This window comes from Manis pentadactyla, chromosome 1, assembly GCF_030020395.1.
Source record: "Manis pentadactyla isolate mManPen7 chromosome 1, mManPen7.hap1, whole genome shotgun sequence".
In the NCBI taxonomy this organism is placed as follows: domain Eukaryota; kingdom Metazoa; phylum Chordata; class Mammalia; order Pholidota; family Manidae; genus Manis; species Manis pentadactyla.
In genome coordinates this window covers 229,615,917-229,643,881 of record NC_080019.1, presented here as the reverse complement: position 1 = coordinate 229,643,881, position 27,965 = coordinate 229,615,917, and the positions used below count along the sequence as shown (strand labels likewise).

The following is a 27,965-nucleotide window of genomic DNA, read 5'->3' as shown; positions in this document are numbered from 1 at the left end:
TGCTGTCCGGTATAGCAGCTGGTATTCAGATGTGTCTACCAAGCAGTTAAAATGTGACAGACATGACTAAAAAAACTGTACTTTCAATTTTATTTCATTAATTTACATTAAATAGTCATGCACTGAAAAGCACAGTTTGTCTAGGTTCAGGCAACTTGGCTGCAGTGCTGGCTCCCCTCCACCACTGCGTAGCAGGAGAGGGGAGAATGAGACGTGCATCAGAGTCGGGGAGGCCGGACTGGTGGGGAGGCTACTGGTGGAAATGAGTGAGTCCAGAGAAGGGGGAGAGATGTGTCCAAGACATTGTGGGACTGTTGGGTCCTGGGGGTGGTCAAGCAGGTTTTTCGGAAAAGTCTGGAAGGAAGTTCTAGCCAGGTATGTTGATTTTCTAATTCCCTTCAGAAGGGAGTGGTGGAAGATGTAGGAATGGGGAACTCACAGAAGAAGACAGTGAGGAGAGCATGTTGGGAATGACAGGGGAGAGAGTGAGGAGAACATCACGGGATTATCAGGAGAGAGAGGAGAGCATTATGGGAATATCCAGGGGGAGAGAGGAGAGCATTATGGGAATATCCAGGGGGAGAGAGGAGAGCATTATGGGAATATCCAGGGGGAGAGAGGAGAGCATTATGGGAATATCCAGAGGCGAGTGAGAGGACAGTACGTGGGGCCCCAGGCCAGGCGTGCTCACATCCGTGGCTTGTTTCTGGAGCAGGGCTGTCAAAGCTGCAAAGCAGAGGGGGAACGGGCTCAGCCAGAGGGAGAGGGAGACAAGACCAGGAGGGGAGACGAGAGCACCTCATCACAGTAATCCTGAGGGCTTTGCCATGCTTTCAGTGATGACTAGGCAGGCGTAACTGCTTGTTTGGAAATTTCAGTGTGATTTTCTTCTGTGATGGAGAAACTATATGACCAGGAGTTAGAATTGCCCATTTCTCAAATTATTCTTTCTCATTGTTCCTGGGGCATCCACCCAAGAGAATCTTTTTTTTTTTTTTTAATTTTGGTATCATTAATCTACAATTACATGACAGACATTATGTTTACTAGGCTCCCCCCTTCACCAAGTCCCCCCCACATGCCCCTTCACAGTCACTGTCCATCAACATAGTAAGATGCTGTAAAATCACTACTTGTCTTCTCTGTGTTGCACAGCCCTCCCCGTGCCCCCCACGCACTATACATGCTAATTGTAATGCCCCCTTTCTTTTTCCCCGCCCTTATCCCTCTCTTCCCTCCCATCCTCCCCAGTCCCTTTCCCTTTGGTAACTGTTAGTCCATTCTTGGGTCCTGTGATTCTGCTGCTGTTTTGTTCCTTCAGTCTTCCTTTTTTCTTATACTCCACATATGAGTGAAATCATTTGGTACTTGTCTTTCTCCGCCTGGCTTATTTCACTGAGCATAATACCCTCTAGCTCCATCCATGTTGTTGCGAATGGTAGGATCTGTTTTTTTCTTATGGCTGAATAGTATTCCATTGTGTATATGTACCACATCTTCTTTATCCATTCATCTACTGATGGGCACTTAGGTTGCTTCCATATCTTGGCTATTGTAAATAGTGCTGCGATAAACATAGGGGTGCATCTGTCTTTTTCAAACTGGAGCGCTGCATTCTTAGGGTAAATTCCTAAAAGTGGAATTCCTGAGTCAAATGGTAAGTCTGTTTTGAGCATTTTGAGGACCTCCATATTGCTTTCCACAATGGTTGAACTAATTTGCATTCCCACCAGCAGTGTAGGAGGGTTCCCCTTTCTCCACAACCTCACCAACATTTGTTGTTGTTTGTCTTTTGGATGGTAGCCATCCTTACTAGTGTGAGGTGATATCTCATTGTGGTTTTAATTTGCATTTCTCTGATGACAAGTGATGTGGAGCATCTTTTCATGTGTCTGTTGGCCATCTGCAATTTCTTCTTTCGAGAACTGTCTATTCAGCTCCTCTGCCCATTTTTTAATTGGATTATTTGCTTTTTGTTCGTTGAAGTGTGTGAGCTCTTTATATATTTTGGGTGTCAACCCTTTATCGGATCTGTCATTTATGAATATATTCTCCCATACTGTAGGATACCTTTTTGTTCTATTCATGGTGTCCTTTGCTGTACAGAAGCTTTTCAGCTTGATAGAGTCCCACTTGTTCATTTTTGCTTTTGTTTCCCTTGCCCGGGGAGATATGTTCAAGAAGAGGTCACTCATGTTTATGTCTAAGAGATTTTTGCCTATGTTTTTTTCTAAGAGTTTTATGGTTTCATGACTTACGTTCAAGTCTTTGATCCATTTCGAATTTACTTTTGTGTATGGGGTTAGACAGTGATCCAGTTTCATTCTCTTACATGTAGCTGTCCAGTTTTGCCAGCACCATCTGTTGAAGAGACTGTCATTTCCCCATTGTATGTCCATGGCTCCTTTATCGAATATTAGTTGACCATATATGTTTGGATTAATGTTTGGAGTCTCTATTCTGTTCCATTGGTCTGTGGCTCTGTTCTTGTGCCAGTACCAAATTGTCTTGATTACTGTGGCTTTGTAGTAGAGCTTGAAGTTGGGGAGCGAGATCCCCCCAACTTTATTCTTCCTTCTCAGGATTGCTTTCGCTATTTGAGATCTTTGGTGTTTCCATATGAATTTTTGAACTATTTGTTCCAGTTCTTTGAAGAATGCTGTTGGTAATTTGATAGGGATTGCATCGAATTTGTATATTGTTTTGAGCAGGATGGCCATTTTGACAATATTAATTCTTCCTAGCCAGGAGCATGGGATGAGTTTCCATTTGTTAGTGACCTCTTTAATTTCTCTTAAGAGTGTCTTGTAGTTTTCAGAGTATAAGTCTTTCACTTCCTTGGTTAGGTTTATTCCTAGGTATTTTATTCTTTTTGATGCTATTGTGAATGGAATTGTTTTCCTGATTTCTCTTTCTATTAGTTCATTGTTAGTGTTTAGGAAAGCCACAGATTTCTGTGTGTTAATTTTGTATCCTGCAACTTTGCTGAATTCTGATATTAGTTCTAGTAATTTTGGAGTAGAGTCTTTAGGGTTTTTTATGTACAAAATATCATGTCATCTGCAAATAGTGACAATTTAACTTCTTCTTTACCAATCTGGGTTCCTTTTATTTCTTTGTTTTGTCTGATTGCCGTGGCTAGGACCTCCAGTACTATGTTAAATAACAGTGGAGAGAGTGGGCATCCCTGTCTTGTTCCCGATCTCAGAGGAAAAGCTTTCAGCTTCTCGCTGTTCAGTATGATGTTGGCTGTGGGTTTGTCATATATGGCCTTTATTATGTTGAGGTACTTGCCCTCTATGCCCATTTTGCTGAGAGTTTTTATCATGAATGGATGTTGAATTTTGTCGAATGCTTTTTCAGCATCTATGGAGATGATCATGTGGTTTTTGTCTTTCTTTTTGTTGATGTGGTGGATGATGTTGATGGACTTTCGAATGTTGTACCATCCTTGCATCCCTGGGATGAATCCCACTTGGTCATGGTGTATGATCCTTTTGATGTATTTTTGAATTCGGTTTGCTAATATTTTGTTGAGTATTTTTGCATCTACGTTCATCAGGGATATTGGTCTGTAGTTTTCTTTTTTGGTGGGGTCTTTGCCTGGTTTTGGTATTAGGGTGATGTTGGCTTCATAGAATGAGTTTGGGAGTATTCCCTCCTCTTCTATTTTTTGGAAAACTTTAAGGAGAATGGGTATTATGTCTTTCCTGTATGTCTGATAAAATTCCGAGGTAAATCCATCTGGCCCAGGGGTTTTGTTCTTTGGTAGTTTTTTGATTACTGCTTCAATTTCATTGCTGGTAATTGGTCTGTTTAGATTTTCTGTTTCTTTCTGGGTCCATCTTGGAAGGTTGTATTTTTCTAGGAAGTTGTCCATTTCTCCTAGGTTTTCCAGCTTGTTAGCATATAGGTTTTCATAGTATTCTCTAATAATTCCTTGTATTTCTGTGGGGTCCGTTGTGATTTTTCCTTTCTCGTTTCTGATTCTGTTGATGTGTGTTGATTCTCTTTTTCTCTTAATAAGTCTGGCTAGAGGCTTATCTATTCTGTTTATTCTCTCGAAGAACCAGCTCTTGGTTTCATTGATTTTTTCTATTGTTTTATTCTTCTCAATTTTATTTATTTCTACTCTGATCTTTATTATGTCCCTCCGTCTGCTGACCTTAGGCCTCATTTGTTCTTCTTTTTCCAATTTCGATAATTGTGACATTAGACTATTCATTTGGGATTGTTCTTCCTTCTTTAAATATGCCTGGATTGCTATATACTTTTCTCTTAAGACTGCTTTTGCTGTATCCCACAGAAGTTGGGGCTTAGTGTTGTTGTTGTCATTTGTTTCCATATATTGCTGGATCTCCATTTTAATTTGGTTGTTGATCCATTGATTATTTAGGAGCTTGTTGTTAAGCCTCCATGTGTTTGTGAGCCTTTTTACTTTCTTTGTACAATTTATTTCTAGTTTTATACCTTTGTGGTCTGAAAAGTTGGTTGGTAGGGTTTCAATCTTTTGGAATTTACTGAGGCTCTTTTTGTGAGCTAGTATGTGGTCTATTCTGGAGAATGTTCCATGTGCACTTGAGAAGAATGTGTATCCTGTTGCTTTTGGATGTAGAGTTCTGTAGATGTCTATTAGGTCCATCTGTTCTAGTGTGTTGTTCAGTGCCTCTGTGTCCTTGCTTATTTTCTATCTGGTGGATCTGTCCTTTGGAGTGAGTGGTGTGTTGAAGTCTCCCAAAATGAATGCATTGCCTTCTATTTCCTCCTTTAGTTCTGTTAGTATTTGTTTCATATATGCTGGTGCTCCTGTGTTGGGTGCATATATATTTAGAATGGTTATATCCTCTTGTTGGACTGAGCCCTTTATCATTATGTAATGTCCTTCTTTATCTCTTCTTACTTTCTTTGTTTTGAAGTCTATTTTGTCTGATACTAGTATTGCAACACCTGCTTTTTTCTTGCTGTTGTTTGCATGAAATATCTTTTTCCATCCCTTGACTTTTAATCTGTGCATGTCTTTGGGTTTGAGGTGAGCATATAGATGGATCTTGCTTTTTTATCCATTCTATTACTCTGTGTCTTTTGATTGGTGCATTCAGTCCATTTACATTTAGAGTGATTATTGAAAGATATGTACTTATTGTCATTGCAGGCTTTAAGTTTGTGGTTACCAAAAGTTCAAGGTTAGCTTCTTTAGTATCTTACTGTCTAACTTAACTCGTTTATTGAGCTATTATAAACACTGTCTGATGATTCTTTATTTCTCTCCCTTCTTATTCCTCCTCTTCCATTCTTCATATGTTGGGTGTTTTGTTCTGTGCTCTTTTTAGAAGTGTTCCCATCTAGAGCAGTCCATCTAAGATACTCTGTAGAGGTGGTTTGTGGGAGGCAAATTTCCTCAACTTCTGCTTTTCTGGGAATTGTTTAATCCCTCCTTCATATTTAAATGATAATCGTGCTGGATACAGTAATCTTGGTTCAAGGCCATTCTGTTTCATTGCATTAAGTATATCATGCCATTCTCTTCTGGCCTGTAAGGTTTCTGTTGAGAAGTTCTGATGATAGCCTGATGGGTTTTCCTTTGTAGGTGACCTTTTTTTCTCTGGCTGCCTTTAGTACTTTGTCCTTGTCTTTGATCTTTGCCATTTAATTATTATGTGTCTTGGTGTTGCCCTCCTTGGGTCCCTTGTCATGGGAGTTCTGTGTGTTTCTGTGGTCTGAGAGGCCATTTCCTCCCCTAGTTTGGGGAAGGTTTTAGCAATTATTTCTCCAAAGACACTTTCTATCCCTTTTTCTCTCTCTTCTACTTCTGGTATTCCTATGATGCAAATATTGTTCCTTTTGGATTGGTCACACAGTTCTCTTAAAATTCTTTCATTCCTGGAGATCCTTTTATCTCTCTCTGCATCAGCTTCTATGTGTTCCTGTTCTCTGTTTTCTAGTCCATTAATGGTCTCTTGCATCTCGTCCATTCTGCTTTGAAGTCCTTCCAGAGATTGTTTTATTTCTGTATTCCCCCTCCTTAGTTCTTGCATATTTCTCTGCAAGTCCATCAGCATGGTTACAACTTTTGTTTTGAATTATTTTTCAGGAAGACTGGTTAAATCTATCTCCCCAGGTTTTTTCAGGGGAAGATGTAGAAGATGTCCTTGAAGCTGTCTGGGTTAGTCTTGTCTGGATCAAATTTTTTTGCCTTTTCATGTTGATAGGTGCTATTGACTCGTCTGTCAGCTGGGAGGGCCAAGACCATTTCCTCTTGCTCCTGGCCTTTCTTTACTGGGACAGCGTGACCCCTAGTGGCTTCTGTTGGGCAATTGCGTGTAGACAGGGTCTCTGTATCCTGCCCGGCCGGCATGGAGGAAGCTCCCTTGCTGAGGGCGTGGCCAGCCTCAGGCTGCTGCTCTGCTATGGCGGGGCGCCGGAGTGGGAACAGACAGGGGGGGCTGTTTATTGCCGTGAGGGGTCTCAGAGCTGCTGCCCAGGGGTTTAGGGTGCCTGGAGTTCCCCAGGATTTCCAGCTGCTGGGCTGATTGTCCCAGGACGCTTCCGTTCAGCTGTGGGGTCCCTGTCCCTTTAAGACTTTCAAAAAGCACTCGCTTTTCTTTGTCCCCGGGGTGCCGGCTGCAGGGACCCGCTCACAGGTCTTACTGTCCCGTTTCCCTAGTTTCCAGCACCCCACGCATGCACTGTGTCTGCGCTCTGGTGCGGATGGCTGGGGCTGGGTGTTCAGCAGTCCTGGGCTCCCTCTCCCTCCCGGCTCCGACTCCTCTCCTCCCACCTGGAGCTGGGGTGTAGGGCGCTCGGGTCCCGCTGGGCCGCGGCTTGTATCTTACCCCCTTCGCGAGGCGCTGGGTTCTCGCGGGTATGGATGTAGCCTGGCTGTTGTCCTGTGTCTTCTGGTCTCTCTTTTAGGGAGAGTTGTATTTGTTGTATTTTCAAAAATATGTACGTTTTTGGGAGGAGATTCCCACTGTCCTACTCACGCCACCATCTTGGCTCTGCCTCCCAAGAGAATCTTATCGTCTTTGCTTTTTATCTTTTTTTTTTCAAAAAAAATCTATCATGTTTTCTGCTGTCGATCATTTATGATAGTTCTGAAGACTCAGTTTATCTCTATAAAAACCTATTTTCAGAAATCACTGTTGGGTAGACAGTTTAATATTATTTAAAAAAAACAATATTTAAGAGCTGGGATATTATACTCAGATTTCAAGAATTTGGTGTCTCCCTAGTGAAAAACATTGTAGAAACAATTTTCATATTACAGAGTTAAAGAAATTATAAGCAGCAACGGATACTTTATAAAAGGCACCAGCAGGGATAAATTACTAAATCTGTAGCTTGTAAAGTTAGCGTGTTACTTGATCTTTAAACAGTTGTAAAGTAGCACAAAGAATGTCAATGGAGACACTGAGCTCCGTGTCTTGAGCACGAGTGATGCCCAGCGCATCCCTGCTTACGGCAGGCCCCGAGGGAAGGCAAAAATAGCACGAACCGGGGGCACCTACAGGATTGTACAGGAAGGCAGGTCCTGCCACTTACCAGCCAGGTGACCTTGGGAGTGTTTGCTAAGCTCTTTAAGCCTTGGTTTCTCCATCTTTAAAATAGGAGAAATGCTTCCTACCTCATAATGTCATGAGGGAGAAAACGAGATGGTATGTAGGAACCGCCTGCACAGGGCCTGGCATGTAGCAGTTACTCAGTACATGGAAACCGTTGCTCTCCTATCTTTGGCTGTAGTGGTGGTGGTCATGGTTATTGTTTCTATGGGCATAATAATTATTAGAAGAGACTAGGACTTTTTATCCATGTCTAGGGAAAGGCAATGTTCTATGAAAGTGTTTCACAGTCCCAATTATTCTTGAAATTTTGCTTTGTACCTTGAGATTAAGATGTGGGAACTCAGGAGTCCTGGTTTGCAAAATGAGTGAGAACATTCAAAGGCAATTTCAACACCTTATGCCATCCCCTTAACCCCAGACTAAGCCTGGGAACCTAAGATGCAATATTTATCTGGATCCACTGACTTATCTTCTACCCAATTAATCTCTGCCCCCGTGTTCAGAGACAAAGGTCGCAAATGCACAGCTCGGATCTGAGCAGGAGGAAGCTGTGTGGCAGGCTCTGGTCTGGGATGTGCGAGTGTATTACCTACCCTCCCTGCTGTCACAGCTGCCTGCTCTCCTTCCCGACACCGCCTTGCTCTCCTGAGCTGCCAGGCCACTGAAGTCACTGTTTTTAGCCAGGGGTGCCCCACTTTACACAACGGATATGTAAAATGAGTGCATGTTTCCTTTGCAGTCTATTCAGGCCATAAGCATTATCAAGCATTTGCCAAGGTACTGTGTTAGGTTCTGGGAAAATATAACAGGGAGTAAGATTCCCGTGGTGGCAAGCCAGAGCCTACCCTTTAATTGCCTGGCATAATTTCAGAAAGGTTTTGAGTCACCAGTGTAGGAAAGGGCAGAAGAGATGACTTGGATGAATGTCCTCCTTTAACAGACAAGGAGAAGAAGGTCTCACAGCTGGTGTGTGGAAGAGCCTGGTAGGAAAGAGCTGGCCGGAGCGCCTGGCCCCCCGCCCGGTGCCCGTGCGTTGCGCCGACCTGCCCGGTGGCAGCCATTCCTGGATCAGATATCTGTTTCACCTAGTTAGCATTTTTCTTTAAACTAACTCCTCCTTTCAAGTTTAATTAACTTAAGAAATTAATTTACAACCCTAACCATACATTGCAAGTATTGGTAAAAAATCAACACAAAGAAACAATTTTAGTAAACAACTAGATACTGCTGCCTGCAGGAGGCTTGAGGGCTAAGAGCTGCTCAGTAACACTGTTCTGAGGTGTTTCTCTCCCACCTAAGCGGGACTATAAAACAACCAAAAAGAAATGACTTTCGCAGTAGCTGTGTCAGCATTAGCGAGTGCGGTGTGGCTCTGGGGTATTACTTAGTATTCTCTCCCCACAGCTAAATTGCACACAGTTGTGCAGGCCCCATCCTTTGAGAAGCATTGCGTTCCACCTCTTTGTTGATTTTCGGTCCCTGGTGGTCCCAGGTTCACAAGGCTTCGGTTTTTCTGTCTCCAGCCTCCCCCTTGGGTATGTACGCTATCCTATCAACAAACCCCAGCGGCCTTTTTAAAGGAAAGTTGGGGCAAGTCCTTTGTAAAAGGCCAGGCATTGCAGAGGTAGAGATAATCACCTGCTCTTGGTGGAGAACTCGGAGAGCAAGGATTCTTCCAGGGCCTGTCTGTGTTTGACCTCATCAGGGAAAGGGTGCAGGGTTCTCTGTAATACGTCCAAGCCTTGCTGAGTTGATCGTGTTCTACAAAAGCACCTTCCTGGAGACCTCATTCTGCTGTTGAATGGAAGATGGAGCCAGATAAAACCCTTCCCCAAACCGACTGTGACGTCCACAGCAGGCGCTGACAAAGCCACGAGAAGCCTTCACACCGGGGCTGCCATTGCCGGTGTCAGGGTCTGATACGTACAGCCTTGCGCACCCAGTGTTCTAATCCCTAGTCCAAGGGAACACCATGTAATTAACTTCCTGCAGCTCTGGAGTCAGAATTCATGGCAACCGAAAAATCCTCCGGAAGCTGACTGTGTGTTGTCCTATCTTCATCAACACTTTTTGGGACCCACAACGTTGAAACAGATTTGTCAAATTCCCTTCACTCTGTGGTTAATCTGCTGACACCCTGACAGTGAGTGAGGCTTTTCAGCATCATAAATTGGACCCAGTGTTAAACAGGTGACTCCTCTGGGGAGTTTTGTAATTACTGAGAAGAAAAAGTCAGGTTTCTTTCAGCATCATTGGAAATTGGCCCTAAAAGAAACAGGATTGAGCCTGTTTTGTAACATTGCTTTTCATTAATTCATCTGTACCTTATTTGTGTCCTATGCTGTTCTATGCACTGAGCAAGAACACTGTGATTGTCCCTACCCTCAAGAAGCTCCGGTTCTAGAGGGAGAAATAGGCCAGTGATTTCAGTGGACTGGAAAAAGTGTTTACAGTGCCTGAGAAACTGAGAGGTCAGTTGAATCAGAGACAGACAGTGCTCCTCAGAAGGGGGCAAAGAGGTTACAAAGATTGAGGAAAGGGCATTTGAAAAACGTTGGACAAAGTGGAACTTGGTGCAGAGGGAGTGAGTCCAAGTCAGAAACCTGTTTTATAATCAGGTTTTAGAATTAGACTCTACCAGCTGAATGACCGGACAAGTCACTGAACCTCTCTACATCTTAGTTTCCTCAGCCCGTGAAACAGGATCAAACCTGCCTGTTGGACCGGGTTGGCGTGCCATGTCAAGGGTTGGCCAATTTCAGCCCACAGCCCAAAGTCCGCCTACAACTCATTTTTAAACATGAACTTGTATCAGAGTAGAGTCACACCCATTCATTCCAGGTTGTGTATGACTGCCGGCGCACGACAGGGGCAGGTTAAGTAGTTGTGACAGGGAACCTATGATCTACAAAATATTTAGCATCTGGCCCTTTTTGGAAAAGCTTGCCAACCTCTGTGCTCAAAGGTCGTAAGGTCAAACTGTGCCATCATGAACTCATTATAAAACTGAAATACGTATCGGTTGACAGAGATATGTGGGAGGGATCACTCCACCTCACAGCAAATAAAAGGAAGGCCATGATCTGCTAGAAGTTACTGCTTTTTCTGAAGAAGCGTCCTTTTTGTTTGGATGAAATGCACACAACACGGGTGGCTGGGAATCCTCAGGTGGCAGAGGGCCACACCTACCTCATGTCCTTGCCCGAGATGTTTTCTTGATTGCAGAGGATAATTCGACTTGAAATATTTTTCATTCCGTGAAAAAGTGAACTACGTTGTAAGCTTCTGAGACAGGACTGAGCAGGGGCTTCTGATTCAGCTGTGATTTCTAGAGCACGTAGAAATGTGTCTGGCCCTAGTCTAGGTGCTGGGGACACATTCTCCCCCGGGGCTGATATTCTGTGTCTGGCAGGTCTTCAGGAAGACAGCAGAAAGTACACTGAACTCTGCTGTTTTGATTGTTCCCTCCTAACTCTTTATTGAATGCGATTTATTTTTGAATAGGCTATATATATATTCCTATATGTATATATATATTTGATACATAACCGAAAGATTTTAAAAGGTGGACAGTGAAAAGCAGGTCTTCCTCTATCATGACACCCAGCTACCTGGCTCCCCACCTTAGATGGACCATTTTTTTTTTTATACATCTGTCTGGTAATATTCTCTGTGCATATAAGCATTCATGTGTACACATATTTTTTTTTCTATTTTTATCTTTTTTTTTCTCAAGATATTATTGATATATACTCTTATGAAGGTTTCCCATGAAAACAATGTGGTTACCACATTCACTCATATTATCAAGTCTCCACCTATACCCCATCACAGTCACTGTCCATCAGTGTAGTAAGATGCCACAGATTCGCTATTTGCCTTCTCTGTGCTGCACTGTCTTCCCTGTGACCCCTGACACCATGTGTACTAAACATAATACCCCTAAATCCCCTTCTCCCTCCCTCCCCACCTACCCTCCCTACTCCTCCCCTTTGATAACCCCTAGTCCCTTCTTGGAGTCTGTGAGTCTGCTGCTGTTTTGTTCCTTCAATTTTGCTTCATTGTTATGCTCCACAAATGAGGGAAGTCATTTGGCACTTGTCTTTCTCCACCTGGCTTATTTCACTGAGCATAATACCCTCCAGCTCCATCCATGTTGTTGCGAATGGTAGGATTTGTTTCTTTCTTATGGCTGAATAGTATTCCATTGTGTATATGTACCACTTCTTCTTTATCCATTCATTTACTGATGGACACTTAGGTTGCTTCCACATCTTGACTATTGTAAATAGTGCTGCGATAAACATAGGGGTGTATATGTCTTTTTGAATCTGAGAAGTTGTATTCTTTGGGTAGATTCCAAAGGAGGGGATTTCCACGTCAAATCATACTTGTTTTTAGTATTTTGAGGAACCTCCATACTGTTTTCCACAATGGTTGAACTAGTTTACATTCCCACCGGCAGTGTAGGAGGGTTCCCCTTTCTCCACATCCTCACCAGCGTTTGTTGTTCTTAGTCTTTTCAATGCTGACCATCCTGACTGGTGTGAAGTTATACCTCATTGTGGTTTTAATTTGCATTTCCCTGATGATTAGTGATGTGGAGCATCTTTTCATGTCTCTTTTGGTGATCTGAATTTCTTCTTTGGGGAATTGTCTCTTCATATCCTCTGCCCATTTTTTAATCGGGTTATTTGCTTTTTGGGTGTTGAGGTGTGTGAGTTCTTTATATATTTTGGGTGTTAACCCCTTGTCAGATATGTTGTTTACAAATATATCCTCCCATACTGTAGGATGCCTTTTTGTTCTGTTGATGGTGTCCTTTGCCATTGTACACATATATTTTTAAAATTTCTTTCAGGTCCTCTGTCCTCCCTAACTTTTTTTAATTTTTAAAAAACTGCAAGCCTGTAAGAAAGTTGAAAGTACAATATGTAACCTTCACTCGGATTAACCAGTGGTTAACAATAACCATATTCGCTTTATCTCTCTCTCCTCTCCCTGCACCAACACATGCACATGCATTTTTTTTTCCTCCTCAACTTTTGAAAATGTGTAGCAGATATCACTATACTTCACTATTTATTTTGTAAGAGCAAGGACACCCTCTTACATACAGACATGACTACAGTTTCATCATCACACTGAAGAATCCTATCACTGATACAATAGTATATCGAGTCCTTACTCAGATTTTCCCAATTGTCCTAATATTGTATTTTATAGCTTAAAAAAAAAATGCTCTCTTTCTTCTGCCCTGCAGGCATCAGGCAGCCTGAAAGCACAGGATGGATCTCGACGTGGTCAACCTGTTTGTGATTGCGGGCGGGACACTGGCCATTCCAATCCTGGCATTTGTAGCCTCGTTTCTCCTGTGGCCTTCGGCGCTGATAAAAATCTATTACTGGTAAGTTAATTTTATAATTGAGGTTCTCAAGATGCATAATAATGTCATCCTCTCTGCTTGTTCTTTAGTTGTTTTTGGATATTTTATCCTGAAATATTTCAAACATACAGAATAGCTGAGAGGCATCCTTTTTTGAATTTGGGGCGTATTCTTGAAGAATTAGCGGTAGCTCTTCCTCAGGTAAATTCTTTCAGGTTTCGGAGGGTATCTTTGCCCAGCAGGCCACCCTCACTCGAAGAGTCGCTGATTCTGCCTCAGGCAAGGACAGTGCATGGTAATGGAATCGCCTTTGGTATCTTCTTGGCCGCCGGGTTCTGATCCAGTGATGTCCCGGCAGGCAGGGTGATGTGTGCTGAGAACTGAACTAGAGAGAGCAGGGCCGTGGAGATGGCATGGGCAGGACAGGGTGGCTTTAGATTTATTCTAGAAGTGTTCATTAGTAAAGTGACAGAAAGGACATTTCCAAAGTTTCTGTCATTCTTGGATCACGTTTCTGATTCTTGCCTTCTTTGCATACCACCTGTCCTTTTCTCTGTCTTTTCTTTAGGGTAGGACACGTTTTTTGTTTTTGTTCTTAACCTTAAATCAATTTGAGTGCTATAAATATCACTGCCTTGAGCACAAAGCTTACCATACTTGCCATAAATAGTAAATTAATAAAAAAGTAAAAATGAGCCCAGTGCCATTAAGCAATATTCTTATGTTGTAGCCCACCACTCAGGGTCTCCTTTCTCTCTGTTGCACAGTGTAAGGTGTGAGAGATGCAGCAGCCTGGAACGGAGTCTTTCTCCTTGAGGGCGTCCAAAGGTCAGCAATTGAACAGGGAGTCATGATGGGCCTAAGGGACTTGTCACACCACGGTCCGTTCACCAAATAAAGTGGCCCCTCCCCCTGCTGTGGTGCAGGAAATACTGAAATAGCACTGGCTCTTCTCTGTGCCGTAGGTCAGTAAGCACAGTGAGATGGAACGGAAACAACTGGAACAGGCTTCTGTGCACTGAGAGAACTCAGGGAGATGGTGCTGGAGCTCTTGATCTGCCCTCCTTCCCGGCTCCATTTGCTGCATTAGAGGGGAATTCTCCGCCTGCCAACCAGGCTCTAATTCTTGAAAAGAAGCTAATTGAACGGAAGGGAGCTTTTTATCCTTCCCTTTCTCGGTGTCATGGGGTGGTGACCCCTTCAGAGGGTCACCCAGGACCCACCTCTGCATCGATGAAGCTGAGACTCCGGTTGCCTGGCTCCAGTTGTCCCTGTAGTGCTTTGGGGCCCAGGCACCCATGTGGCTGCAGACACAGAGAGGCCAGAGTCCGGTCCCCCCTGTGGCCCTGCAGAGGCACCGTGGACCTCCACACAGAAATGCCATTCTTCTTAAATCAAATTGGTGCAGAGACTGGAGTTGAGTGATGTGGCCTGTAGCCATGGATATGGCTGCATACGGGGGGGTGATTATATAAAGGCTAATTCCACCCACCACGTGCCCCCCAACCCCAAAGTTCTTTGGGCCCTCCAGGAGAAGGCTCTCGGAGTCAGAGTGTCAGGATAATTCAGCCATCTGATCTTTAAAGAGAAAAATAACTTTATAGCAAATCATTCACTTTTTTATTGAGTTAAAATTCACATAACAAAATATGCCATTTTAAAGAGTGTGATTCAGTCATTTAATGTATTCACAGTGTTGTGCAAGCATTACCACTATCTAATTCCAGCGTGTTTCCATCTCCTCAAAAAAACCCGCTCCTGTTTAGGAGTCACTCCCAGGTCCCCCTCCCTTCACCCTCTGGCATCTAGTACTGCATTCTGTCCCTTCGGATTTGCCTGTTTCATATCAGTGAGATCATACAACCTGTGGCCTTTTCTGTCTGGGCCCGTTCAGTTAGCATGTTCTCAAGGTTCGTCTGTGGTGTCACATGTATCAGTACTTCATTCATTGTTTTGGCTGAATAAGAGTCCATTGTATGGTGTTCCACATCTTGTTTATCCAAACAGACATTTGCATTGTTTCCACTTTTTGGCTATTGTGACTAATACCGCATAGCAAACAATTCGCTTTTAGTAACAAATAACACACCACCAAGACCCAGAGGGGCCTCGGAGAGCGGAGCATTCAGTTCCGTGTTGGTGGGTGGTACAGATGCGTGTGATCTTAACGCTTGCCGATGCCTGTCTCTCAGCTCAGAACTGTGGCCGGAGGACAAACACTGTCGTCTTTCTGTTATGACCTCAGTATGCAGGCCAAGAAGAGATCTAGCTGGTCAGGGAGGATGAAAATCCTAGAAAACCTTTTGGTTCGTGCCAGGTAGCACTGTGGCGTGGGGGATTGTGATTAGAGTCCTAGAACCTGAGATGCCGTTGCAGAGAGCTGCCAGAATCCTGGGGGTGTTTTCTCCCACCCCGCGGAGATGCACAGCCTGTTGTCTTCCAATCGCCTCCCCGCAGGTGACATTTACACAGTGGTCGTCAGGATGAGCAGCTTGACCAGGAGTCACGTATGTTCCTTAACCGCAGGTACCCTTCCAAAAGGCCTTCATTTGCTCCACTGCCCATACTGGGCTCGCCCCGCTCATGGAGGTTGGTCAGGTTAATTTGCAGGATTACCCGGGAATAGAAACAGCAGGCAGTAGAGGTAGGTAGCGGGCATCCCAGACACCCACTCTGCCCTGCCCTGTGAGCAGAGGGGGAGGTGGCACCATCACATCAGGCCCTCTTCTGATTCCCTCCGGGATCTTCTGAGCTCCCTAGGGGGCAGGCACAGGTGTCCCTGGTCTGCCGCAGCCAGTGTTCAGAGCAGTGCTCTCCCGGAGTCTGTCCTGGGAGCGCAGCCAGCCCGTTTCCATAGCGATGTGGGCTCTGGTTGCGCCTGCGGGGGGTGCCAGATGCTTTGCCACGAGTCAGCAGAGAGCCTCGGCTTGAGACGCTGCAGCCGTTGTGGGTGACGTCAGGGGCACCTCCGATTTCCGCAGTGCAAAATAATGAAGACTGTTCACGGGATGTGAAAGACAGAGATTTTTAGAAGATTTTTGTTTTCTCAAACTCAGTTGTGAAATCAATATAAGAAATCATAAATATAAGAGAGAGAAAAATGGAAAAAGGGATAAGAATTGAAAAGAAATAAAACTGACATAGTATGCAGATGACACGATTGTGTACATAGGAAGTCCAAGGGGATCTATGGATAATTTGTTAGATTTACTAAGTGAATTTGGCAAGATTGCTGAATGTAAGATAAATAAACAAAAATCAGTTATATTCTTAGATAAGAGCAACAAAGAAAATTGTAATGATAGGCATTTACCATAGTATCAACAAATATAATATACTTAAGAATAAACCTAAAGAACAATGTGGAAATCCTCTACACAGAAAATTATTACAAAGTATCTTATATTCAGCAATTAGAAAGACTTACATTAACGGAGGGATAGACAATAGTTGTGAGTTGGACAACTATCACGGACATGTTAGATTCACCTATGATGACCTAAGATTCAATGTGCACCCATTTAAAATCCCAGCAGGTTTTTCTGGTGAAATTTAATAAACTCACAAAAAAGTGTTTGGCTCTTCCTGCGGGAGTATCCATAGCCTACATTGCTGTGGAAATGAGCTGGTCGTGCTCCAGAGATTAAATAAATAAAATTTAATGATATACTACCACCCACCCATTTGGATGGCTGTTACTAAAAAACTAACAAAATGGGAAATCGTGTTGGTGAGGGTGTAGGAGAACTAGAACCTTGTGCATGACTGGTGGAAATGTAAAATGGTACAGTTGCTTTGGAAAACTTGGCTGGTTCCTCAGTAAGTCAAACATAGAATTACCGTATGTTCCAGCAGTTCTGACTTCTGGGTATATACCTGCAAACAATTGAAAGCAGGGACTCAAAACAGATACCAGCGTTCATAGCATCATTCACAATAGCCCCTCCCCACCCCAAGGAGAGCCCAAATAATAATGATAAACAAAATATGGTCTGTCCATACCGTGGGATGTTATTCAGCCATAGAAAGGAATGAAGATCTGCTACAACATGGATGAACCTTGGAAACATGCTGAGTAAAAGAAGCCAGACACAAAAGAACACGTACTGTAATTCTGCTTATATGCGTCACCTAGAATATAGGCAAACCCACTCAGACAGAAAGTAGAATTAAGATTACCAGGGTCCTCGTGAGGGGAGAGGAGTATGGAGCGTTGCTGTTTAATGGTACAGAATTTCTGGGCCGATGAGAAAGTTCTAGAAATGGATGGTAGCGGTGGTTGATGCTCAGCATTGCCGTAGGTCTCAATGACACTGAACTGTACACTTAAAACGGTTATTAATTTTATGTTATGCATATTTTAGTGCAATTAAAAAGAAACGTTTAGGTACTTTTCTTTGGAGGTTCCTGTGAACCAGAGGTGGTGAGACTTGCGGTTGAATGATCTGGAGCCTGGGAGCCTTTCTCCAAGAGGAACTGTACAGAGGCTTTTTGGGGGGTTTCTCTATATCTTAGGGCTGCGGATTTTTCAGTGACTGCTTTCCCTGGAACCAGAGCAGTCCTGCTTTTGTACCAAGGTCGTCTGTCTGTAAAAGATCTTGCTTGAGATGCTTGTTCATCTCAGTATAATTCTTCTCTTTGTTTCTGTTCTGTAAGTTTGCAGCTGTTTCTAATCTCTGCCTTTGTGATGTTTATGATTTAGAGGTAATTCATTCTCTGTTATCCTTGTACCAAAGAAGTTGGGTTTGTGTTTTTTCTCCCCCCCTGTCTGAGGCATTGGTTTTTCATTATTTTTTAGCTGACCTGGTAGCTTAAGGAGTCTTTTTCCTACACGTTCATTGAAAGGATCATTTGTAATTAGTGAAAATATTGGTTCTCTAGCCCCTTATTTTCGAAACCGCGGTAGTATTTTCCAGTCGAGGTACCAGTTCAGTGAAAAACGTCGAGTAGGTCCAAAGAGCTCCTCTGGTGGTGACCTCAGTTCCTGAGCCTCACAGGCCATCTCTCCCCACCTCGTCGCCCTTGGCCCTGGGCTCAGCTCACGCCTGTCACACCCCCGCCCTGGCCTCCTCTGTGCCCACCTGCACACCTTTCTCCATGTCTCCAGCTAAGATGTGTTGAGCATTCAGGTGCCTGTTCAAACCTCACCTTTTCCACAAGGTCCTTCCAGCCCTTCCTTGATTTCTTCCTGTACTTTGTGTGAGAGTGGTGGGGAATTTGAAGGTTTAAAAAAGGCAGCAGAGAGGAAATAAATATAAATTATCAAGCGCCCCTTGGGTCACTTCCTTCAATGCCTCTTTTGTTCTTGCTGTCTTTTCCCACCTCATCTGTGTATAGTTTAAAAATTTTTTTAACAGAATCGGAATCAATAATATAAAAAACTTGTCTCTTATTTTTTTCACTCAATATTACTTCATAAACATTTTCCTATGTTATTGAATATTCTTAGAAAGCTTCATTTTTTTTTTTTTTTTTATTGAAGGGTAATTGACAACAGTATTACATTACATTAGTTTCAGGTGTACAACACAGTGATTCAACATTTATATACATGATAATTCTAGGTACCAGCTATCACCATACCAAGTTGTTACAATATTTTGACTATATTCCTTATGCTATACATTACATCCCGGTTACTTATTTATTTTACAATTGGAAGTGTGTTTATATATATATATATATATATTTTTTTTGTGAGGGCATCTCTCATATTTATTGATCAAATAGTTGTTAACCACAATAAAATTCTGTATAGGGGGGTCAATGCTCAATGCACAATCATTAATCCACCCCAAGCCTAATTTTCAACAGTCTCCAATCTTCTGATGCATAACGAACAAATTCTTACATGGAGTACAAATTCTTACATAGTGAATAAGTTACATGGTGAACAGTGCAAGGGCAGTCATCACAGAAGCTTTCGGTTTTGTTCATAGAAAGCTTCATTTTTAATAACAGCAAAATATTGCATTATCTGGATACATTGTAATTTATGTAATAATTTTTTTATTTATGGACATGAAGATTGGTACTGATTTTTATTCTAATTTAAGTAAGACTGTCTTAGACATCTTTAGAAATAAAATTTTTTTTCAACATTTCTGCTTATGTGCTTGAGACACATTATTTCTAGAAGTATAGTGACTAGGTCAAAGGGCATGAGGCTTTAAAGACTCCTGTTGTTTAATGCCAGATTGCTTTCTAGAAAGAGTGGACATTGTAATTGTTTTTTTAAGGCACTTTTCTAATTTAGAATTTCATAAAGTGTATTTTGTGATTCATTTCTTTAATTATTTGTGAAGTTGAACATTTTTTCTGTGTTAGTTGTTAATATCTCTTCTACTCTGAGTAATCTTTTTGTTTATTTTGCCCAGTGTTGCACTGGGGTTTTAGCTTGGTTCATATCAATTTGTAAGTTTTTTATATGTTAAAGATATCAATCTGTGGCTGTCAAGCTTATTGCAAAAATTTCTGCAGCTTTCCCTTTGAATCTGGCAAATAATAGGTTCGAAAGATAGAATCTTTTTAATATAATACTAATGACTACCATTTATTGAAAAAACTTACCATGTGTTGGACATTGAGCAAAATTACTTTGTACTTGGATTATCCCACTTAATCTTTCCCACACCCTCAGTAGAAGTCAGCTTTTCCCTATATTATATTGAGGTTCAAGATCATATAGTCAGTAAATGAACAAGCTGGGATATGAATGAACAGACTCATATTATGGTGCCATGGTTTGGAATTTTGAAATATGCTTGCTTTGTTGTAAGAAGAGCTTGTAAGCTAGCCAATTTTATTATATTTTTAATTTTTTGAATAAGCAGTACATTCCCTGAAAAAGGAACATGATAAAAGTTCTCCCTCCCACCACCTTACCCTCTCCGCTTCTCGCTGTGTTCTCCACCTCCACTCCCGAGGTGCACCCCAAAATCTTGTTTATGCTCCCATGCTTTCTATATGTAGATACAAGTAAATACGAATATATATCCTCATCCCCCTTCTCCTGTTACTTTACACAAAGGGTTAAAACTGGTCAGTTTAAGCTATTTGCTTGTGCAACACTTAGCTGCCTCTTTGATGCAAAGTACACCAGAAAATGGATTTTGGATTGACTTAATTGTCTTTCATTTTGGAGAGGTTCTTCAAGCAGAGAGTTCAATTTGTTTAGATGGTAACTTCATATTGAAATCGATTTCGGGCCAAACTCCAGCACTGCCAAGTCTTATATAACCAACCGAAGCTGAGCTATCAAAGCAGCTGCCATATGTTGTAAGGAATAAAACCAGGGGACTATGCAGACAGTTCTTAAGAAACAAGTTCTCACTCTCAAAATCTCTAGGGGAAAAAAAGAAAAAAAAAAAGTATATATATTCCACCTGAGTACAAATAATGTCTGTGCAAAACCAAATGTTTGTTACTATGTATCACAAAGCCAGATTTTTTAAAAAAATGGCCAAGTCAATCAACATCCACTACTTCAGTATCAATAGCTTCTTTGATGGTTAATAACCCTTCCATGGTTAAGACTCAGATGCAGAAATCTGGTTGGTTAGAAAGCTAATTAAACTTCCAGCTTGCTCACACAGAATTACATAAAAAGGCAGAAATGTCTTTTTCACAGAGGTACAGGCCACTCGCATCAGCAGCCCTGGACAGCTGTTAGAGTATTTAGGGTCCCGAGGTAGTAAGGACCAGGTGTCCTTTAGACAGTCCCATGTGTCCCTTCCTCCCAAGCAGAGAGTGTGGGTGCCCAGAATGACCCCACCTCCAGCAAGCATAGCCTTGTGGAGAGCCTCCAATCCTTCAGCTCCGCAGAGAACAAACTGCAAGTTATGAAGGGTAATACGCTTTACCTGTAAGTCGTTTGATGCTTTTCCTGCCAGTATAAGCACCTCTGGAGTGAGGCTTTTACTCCAGCATGGCTGCACTGCACGCCGTAGCAGCCGTACCGACTGGGCCATGGCTGCTCATTCTAGATTGCTGTGTCTGCAGATCGGCCCACCAGGAACTGCATGCTGGCCTCTGCAAGGGGACACCACCTTTGTCTTGGCCTGTCCGGATTCCTTCCCAGCCTTCTTGAATTATGCTGAAGCTCCAACAAGCAAGGCAGAGAAAGGCCTGGTCACACACCCAGTGAGACCCCGCTGCCTACTCCTTCAAACAACCATGTTTCGAACTGCTAGGCATATGTATATTCATAAGAGGCTATTATGTGTCAAAAAAATAACACCCCTTTGCCCCTTCCTAATCAGAATGATTATAAAATGCATCCTGGAATATTCATTTAAGGTGCTTTCTGGAAGGGTTTCTCTTAGTGGCCCTTGAAGGTGAAGCTCTGGGACACTCCAGAGACCTATGTGGGAGAAGTGCGGTCTTAACGCGAGGGGACCTGTGCGCTCCCAAAGTCCCGTGGTGCTTACTGATCTTGTCCCGCCTTTATCTTCCACCTAGGTACTGGCGGAGGGCACTGGGCATGAAAGTCTGCTATGTGCGCCACGAAGACTATCAGTTCTGTTATTCCTCCCGGGGCAGGCCTGGGCACAAACCTTCCATCCTCATGCTCCATGGATTCTCGGCGCACAAGGACATGTGGCTCAGTGTGGTCAAGGTGCAGTTCTAGATTCCTCTTTCTTGGGAAGGAAAAGAGTTTCCACTGGGACATGATGTCAGCAATGGTAGAAAGCCGAGGGAACCCAGAACTATGGCCCAAGTCATCTTAAAACTAATCACACTTAGGTTATATTAGTATATTGTATATTTAGTTTATTTTAGGTGAAATTCAGTGTATTATCTAAATCCTTTTACCAGACAGAATTCACTGAGTTGAATGTTATGTGTACAATCTGGGCCTTGGAAATCATTTCGCATGAATATTCCTCAGGGAAGGTTTCTGATGCTGAGCTTCATCTCAGAACTGTCATGACTGTCAAGATCGGGTTTATAAAGCTCCTTTGTGCTCCGTTCCTCCTCTTCCTGCCCCTTTATTGTCCTCTTTCCCCTCCTTTTCTCCATCTCCCTCTCTTCTGCCTTTTTTTTTTTCCCTTAGCCAGTTAGAGAAATGATTTTGATCTGGCAACTTTCCGGGATAGTTTTCCAAACCACTTTCTGCCCTGGTTTACTTGGGTGTGGCAACTTGCTTTGCTGGGGAAAAGAGGCCAGCAGGTGACGGCTGGGGCTGGGAGGGGTCTTGGGAGGGAAGCACCCCGGACTCCCACCTCGAGCAGGACCCTACCTGCATGACCCAAGGGTGATGCACAGCGGGAGGACGTGGCTCGCCCAGCCTGGAGGTGGTTGTAATTTGAGGGTGAGGACAGTCACCCTCTGAACTTCTCACTTCTTGTCTCCACCTCAGAGAAGCACCTTTCATAAAACTGGATGTTTGTTCATTGATCGCTGAGGTTTCTCAGTTTCTTGTTTTAAAGAGGAATGTATTTAAATGGAAGGAGGGGTTTTAGGATAATAGTCACTCCAGAAATTAGACCTTACTACAAAAAAAAAAAAAATGTTGACACCGGAATCAGGGTGGTCAGGCGTGGTTCTTAGGCAGGCATTGCTCCTGTGAGCTCTGGAGCTGGCCAGGGCTCTGGAGGGCAGATCCCTCCCTTCTAGTTCCGGGTCAGAGGCTGCATGACTGGAGTCAGTGTGGACGAGGTGAGGTAGTACCTGCCAACTGGCGTCAAAGAGTGAGAGACCCAAGCCTGCTCCCCTGATCTTGTCCCCCTTTTCCAGTCAGCCCCAGGGTCCCCTTCCATCTGTATGCCAGTCTTTGGGGGGCTGTGGTCCTCTGAGGCTACTGGCAGTGCTTATTCACATCAGCAGTTATTGTCTTACTAGGGTAAGACGGTCCTCAGGGATGGCTGTCCAGGTCACTTGGTAAATCAGGGCAGCCTCCCCAGGAACATGGGCCAACATGTTCCACACACACACGCTGATCTCTGGGCATCCTGTGTGTCCTCAGTTCCTTCCGAAGAACCTGCACTTGGTCTGCGTGGACATGCCAGGACACGAGGGCACCACCCGCTCCTCCCTGGATGACTTGTCCATAGACGGGCAAGTCAAGAGGATACACCAGGTAAGCAGGAGGCGCCACCAGAAATTGCCCCGACTGGGTCTGGCCCAGCGTCAGAGCCCCATAGGGACTCGGAAGCGGTCTGTAGTGCATTCTGTCTGCAAGGAACTGCAGACGCATCGGCACCCCAGTGGCCTCGTTGGCCAGCTGTGGAGTGCCAGGACTCCCGGCAGGCTGTTCTCCTTTAAGCCTGTTGCAGTTATTTCTAAAGAAAAATGATCTGGGCATTTTTCTGAGTTCTTTGAAAAAGGAGTGTAGCATTCCTCAAGACCATTTCCCTAGAGCCTGCTTTTCTGCTTACCAGCTGCATGAAGACCCCAACTTGGCAACAGCCCCTCTGCCTAGGTGTGGAGGATAGGCAGGCTGCTGTTTGCATTTTGTGCTATTTTAGCATCTATCATCAGGCTGCCTCTGGCTGGGCTTTCAAGGTCATGGGGTTTATGAACCATTTCAGAATTTAGGAGTCCAGAAGTTTCAAATTGACGTTTGGTATTTTCCCCAGACGAAGATATTTAACGTGTGCACTCCCTTCTCCCCACATTAACCCATGTGTTCTGATGAGGTCGGGAGCCTTGTCCCTTGGGTCTTTGCTGTGTATCCTTAGCAGCTGACTGTAGTTCCTTGCAGATGGATGGATAGTTGGATGGAGGTCAAATAGACAGATGGATGGGTGGATATTTATGTGAATGGATGGTTGGATGGATGGGAAGGGATTTAAATTAGCACAAGAGGCAGTAAACCATGGCCCCTGGGCATAGCTGGCCTGCCACCTGTTTTTGTAAGCTAAGTTCTACTGGAACACAGCATGCTCATTCATTTACGTGTTGTCTCTGACTGTTTCTGGGCCACAGCACCAGAGCTGAGGAGTTGCTACAGAGATTGTATGGCCCACAGAGCAGAAAATACTTACTGTCAGGACCTTTATAGAAAAGTGTACTGACTCAGGGATTTGAGGAATCTTTATGGGTTTTATACTTACAAACGACTCCCCAATCAACTGTGCCAATTAAAGAGAAGATTATGCCCCAGGACTTGCCTGGATAACGGGTCCAGTAGATTTCAGCTCCCTTTCATCAGTGGCCCCATAGGGAGTGCAGGGGTGTCTGCTCTGTAATCCCAGTGTCACTGCCTAGAGCTCTATAACAAAGCCTTCTTCTCGTTTCCCTTCCTAGTTCGTGGAATGCCTCAAGCTGAACAAAAAACCCTTCCACCTGATAGGCACCTCCATGGGTGGCCATGTGGCCGGAGTGTACGCCGCTTACTACCCATCGGATATCTGCAGCCTCTCCCTCGTGTGCCCTGCTGGTGAGTTACAAGGCTAAAATAACCCTCTGAGAGGCTTGAGCACAGCAGGGTCTGACTCGCTAAAGGAACAAGTAGCAGTGTCTGCCATGACTGCTTTTTAGAATATTCTTTTTTTTTTTCCCTGCCAACCTAGTAGAATATTCTTTTTGATGTCTGTTTTAGAGATATGGTGTGCTTTGTGATAAATAACCAAATAGTAGTGGTATAACCATGATCATCATGGTACTGACTTTAAAATACAGAGCCAGCCTTGTTCCACCAGGAATTTGAGGTGGTTAATTAAGATGTGTGTAGTACTTTGCAGCATATAAATACTTGGAAATATAATAATATTAACATCCAATACAATTGAGTTCTTCTAAGCTGATGTCTTTAAATAGATTTAATTCTTGCCATAACATTATGAGATGAAGGTACTATTATTATGCCTCTGTTTTTGCTGAAAATCCAGAGATCTTTATCCTGGGTTAAAGAATATCTTCTTATAAAAAATCAACAATTTTAGTTTTTCTGTTCTTATATGTACACATGGCAACTTGAGCTGTAAAATATCCCCATAAATTACAATCTGAGGTTGGATTTTTAAAATGTATTTTTCTTACAAGGTCTTCAAACTTGGATTTACAAATGTGTGAGAGAAAAAAATCTTAATTTTTTTCTCCTTTTCCTTGTCTTTCTCTCTCTTCTGGTACTTTATTGGAGTGTGATTTACACATAGTAAATTGCACAGATTTCAAGTGTACATCTCGATGACATTTTACATATGTAATGTCTATCTGGACCAACGTAGTATGCCCATTTTATAGTTGGGAACATTGAGGCACAAGGAAGTTTCATTAGTGCCAGAATTAGAACCAATCCTAGACAGTCTGACTACAGAACCCAAACTGTGGCTTTTTGGAAGTCCTTTCAGATTCACTACCTTCTTTATATAGTCATATTCACTACTTCCTTTATCCACGAGAACCCAGCCATGAGTCAGAGAAGTACACCTTCTGTGAAACGTAACTAAATTGACCTTTGAAGTCATAGTCACTCTGAAAGCTAGTCGTTGTCAGGTCTGTTAAGAATATCGTAATTGAAGGTAAGCTGCCGAAGGCTTTTCTCTTCTTTGCCCAAGCACCATGTCTGAAATCACTTGCTCTTTCAATAATAAAGACAGAATTGGAGTTACAGCCCTTATGGAAGTTTATTCATTTTAAATTACTTATGGAAGGCGAGATCTGACTGGCTTTTTTGAGCATATGTTCATTTGCCCAGAGAAGAATTTTACACCTGAGTTTCAGTTGGAGATTTCAAATCAAGTTTGCTTGTATGTATAAATGAAAAGATAAACGTCTTTTGCTTTGAAATAATTTGAAATTTACGGAAATGTGGCAAAGCAGACAATCCCATGGAGCCTCCACCCAGTTTCTCCCATTGGCCACAGCTCACGTTATCAGGTGGTTTGTCACAACCAAGAAGCAAACATCAGTCCATTACTGTTAAACCGAACTCCAGGCTTTGCTTGGACTTCATTAGTTTCTCCACTAGTGTCTTGTTTCTGTTCCAGGATCCAGCCCAGGATACCACGTGACATTTAGTCTAGGATTATTCTTAAAGTACAAGGAAATAGATCCTGTAATCTGCCCCAGGGCATCGTGAAACTCACAGGGTACCCATGCTACGTTTAAAGGACTTGCTGAATATAGAAGATTTATGAAGTGTGGGCTTCTGCAGCAGAGTATGATGCCATGCCTTCCTTTCTAAAATCTAGCTCTTCAGCTAAGTCAAACACCTCAATATTTGCTCAGTCGGAAGGGAACATTAGTTTTGCCCTCCATGTACATCAGTTTGTGTGCCCCTCGTGTCGTGCTGTAGGGTGAGAGGAAATAATGGTCGAGCTCGAAGCTATCCAGACTCAGTGATTACCTCGTGCCCTCCTGAAGGGAGAGGAGCCATGGGGAGGGCATACTGCCCCACCATGGGGGACAGCTCGGAAGGGGCTCATTCTCACTTGACTTTGAGCTTTACAGATTGACCCCAAGTGAGACATTACTAAGGGGGTAGGCATGCAGTCACTCTGGCCCTGTGCTTTCTTGCTGTTGTGTATTTCCTCGGTGATACAGGCGTGACAGGGCTCCAGCGGCTGTCTTCTAGACTGATGCTTCTAAAACTCTGGCATACGTATGAATCCCCCGACTTGTTAAAGTGGGTTCAGGAGACTTAAGGGAGGGGGCTGAGATTCTGCCTTTCATACGTGCTCCAATACTCCTGGTCCATGAACCGCAGTTTGCATAACCAATTCCTATAATATCCCAAAGGATTTTTTTTGTGCTCCTCAAGAGTATGGTTTTGACTTTGAGCAAGGATGGACGTGCCAGTTAAAAAAAAACTACTGGTGAGAACACCTGAAATATATTAACTCTGGACTGAGAGTGGAGATTCCCTTTGCCAAATGGGGGCCGGTGAGGAGGTGGACACATTGCCAAGCTGTTTTGGTTTGAATCCCATAGGCCTGCAGTACTCAACGGATAATCAGTTTGTACAACGGCTCAAAGAACTGCAGGACGCGGCAGCCATAGAGAAGATTCCCTTGATTCCATCTACCCCGGAAGAGATGGGTGAAATGCTCCAGCTCTGCTCCTATGTCCGTTTCAAGGTGCCCCAGCAGGTAATGCCATCTCAGCGGCGTTATGCCCTCTGCCAAGGGCTCAGGAGGCCAATACCAGCCTCTGTGGGCACCTTGTACTCATCTGTTCATTCACTCAGCAGTAACTGTACCACGCCTGTGGCCTGGGGTACAGTGGTGAATAAATAAGACAGAGAGGGTCCCTGGGCAGACCCAGGCCTGTGGGGGAGGCAGACAACTCATGATTATTGCAAGTAAACAGATAATTACAAATTGTAGTAAGTCTTATAGAGGAAATGAAGATGGTGCAGTGATGGGAAACAGGGAGGCAGGGAAGGCTTTGATCAGCCTCTTTGAGGAAACAGTGGGCAGAAATGCAAAAAGCATAGGCAAGTTTAAGAGGCTGGAGGGCGGCCTAGACAGGGAGGGAGGGAGGGAGTGGGCTGAGATGAGGGTGGGCTTAGTGGCGGACTGAGGGGTAGGGGGAGGAAAGGCAAGAGGTCACAGGTGACTCCTGGCTCTTGGGTTAGGTAAAGACAGCATTTTCTGAGTAGGGCAGAGAGGGAGCACGCGTCTGGGGACAAGGGATGAATGAGCTCCATGTTGGATGTGTTAAGTTGAAGTTGTCCGTCAACTAGCAGGTGGGCATACGAGTGCAAGTCCGGCCGAAGCTACAGAATTAGAGCCATCAGCTGATGATGATGGTATTCGAGGTCACGGGTATGAAGGAAGTCATCCAGAGAAAGGGTGCGGGGAACCAAGATAGGGGAATCCGTAGTTGGGACACAGCAAGTGTCTCCTCCTCTGCTGAGCTGGACCCCACCTCGGGGGGCGGGTGGTCCTCCTAGGAGCTGAGGGAATGGGCCCTGTGCAGAGGTGATGAGCGTGGCTCAGGTTACAGGTGTGGCCCGTCTCTGGGGAATCTGAATCTGTGGTATATTCTATCCCTGAAATCCACATTTCAGTCATGAAATCACACCGATCTGCTCCCAACACGGGTCTCTTCCCAGAATGGAGTGGCCA

General features: G+C 43.7%; 1 protein-coding gene across 4 annotated transcripts in view; it reads left to right on the top strand.

Moving 5' to 3' along the window:
• The window catches only part of ABHD6 (abhydrolase domain containing 6, acylglycerol lipase), a 48,560-nt gene that overhangs the window by 11,627 nt on the left and 8,968 nt on the right, over positions 1-27,965 (top strand). For all 4 annotated transcript variants that reach the window (XM_036877777.2, XM_036877770.2, XM_036877773.2 and 1 more), the window contains 5 exons: positions 12,826-12,969; positions 21,409-21,565; positions 22,916-23,029; positions 24,199-24,331; positions 26,827-26,984. In XM_036877777.2, coding sequence (XP_036733672.2) covers positions 12,851-12,969; positions 21,409-21,565; positions 22,916-23,029; positions 24,199-24,331; positions 26,827-26,984 — 681 coding nt within the window. In that variant the 5' untranslated portion in view covers positions 12,826-12,850. The remainder of the gene's footprint in view (positions 1-12,825; positions 12,970-21,408; positions 21,566-22,915; positions 23,030-24,198; positions 24,332-26,826; positions 26,985-27,965) is intronic.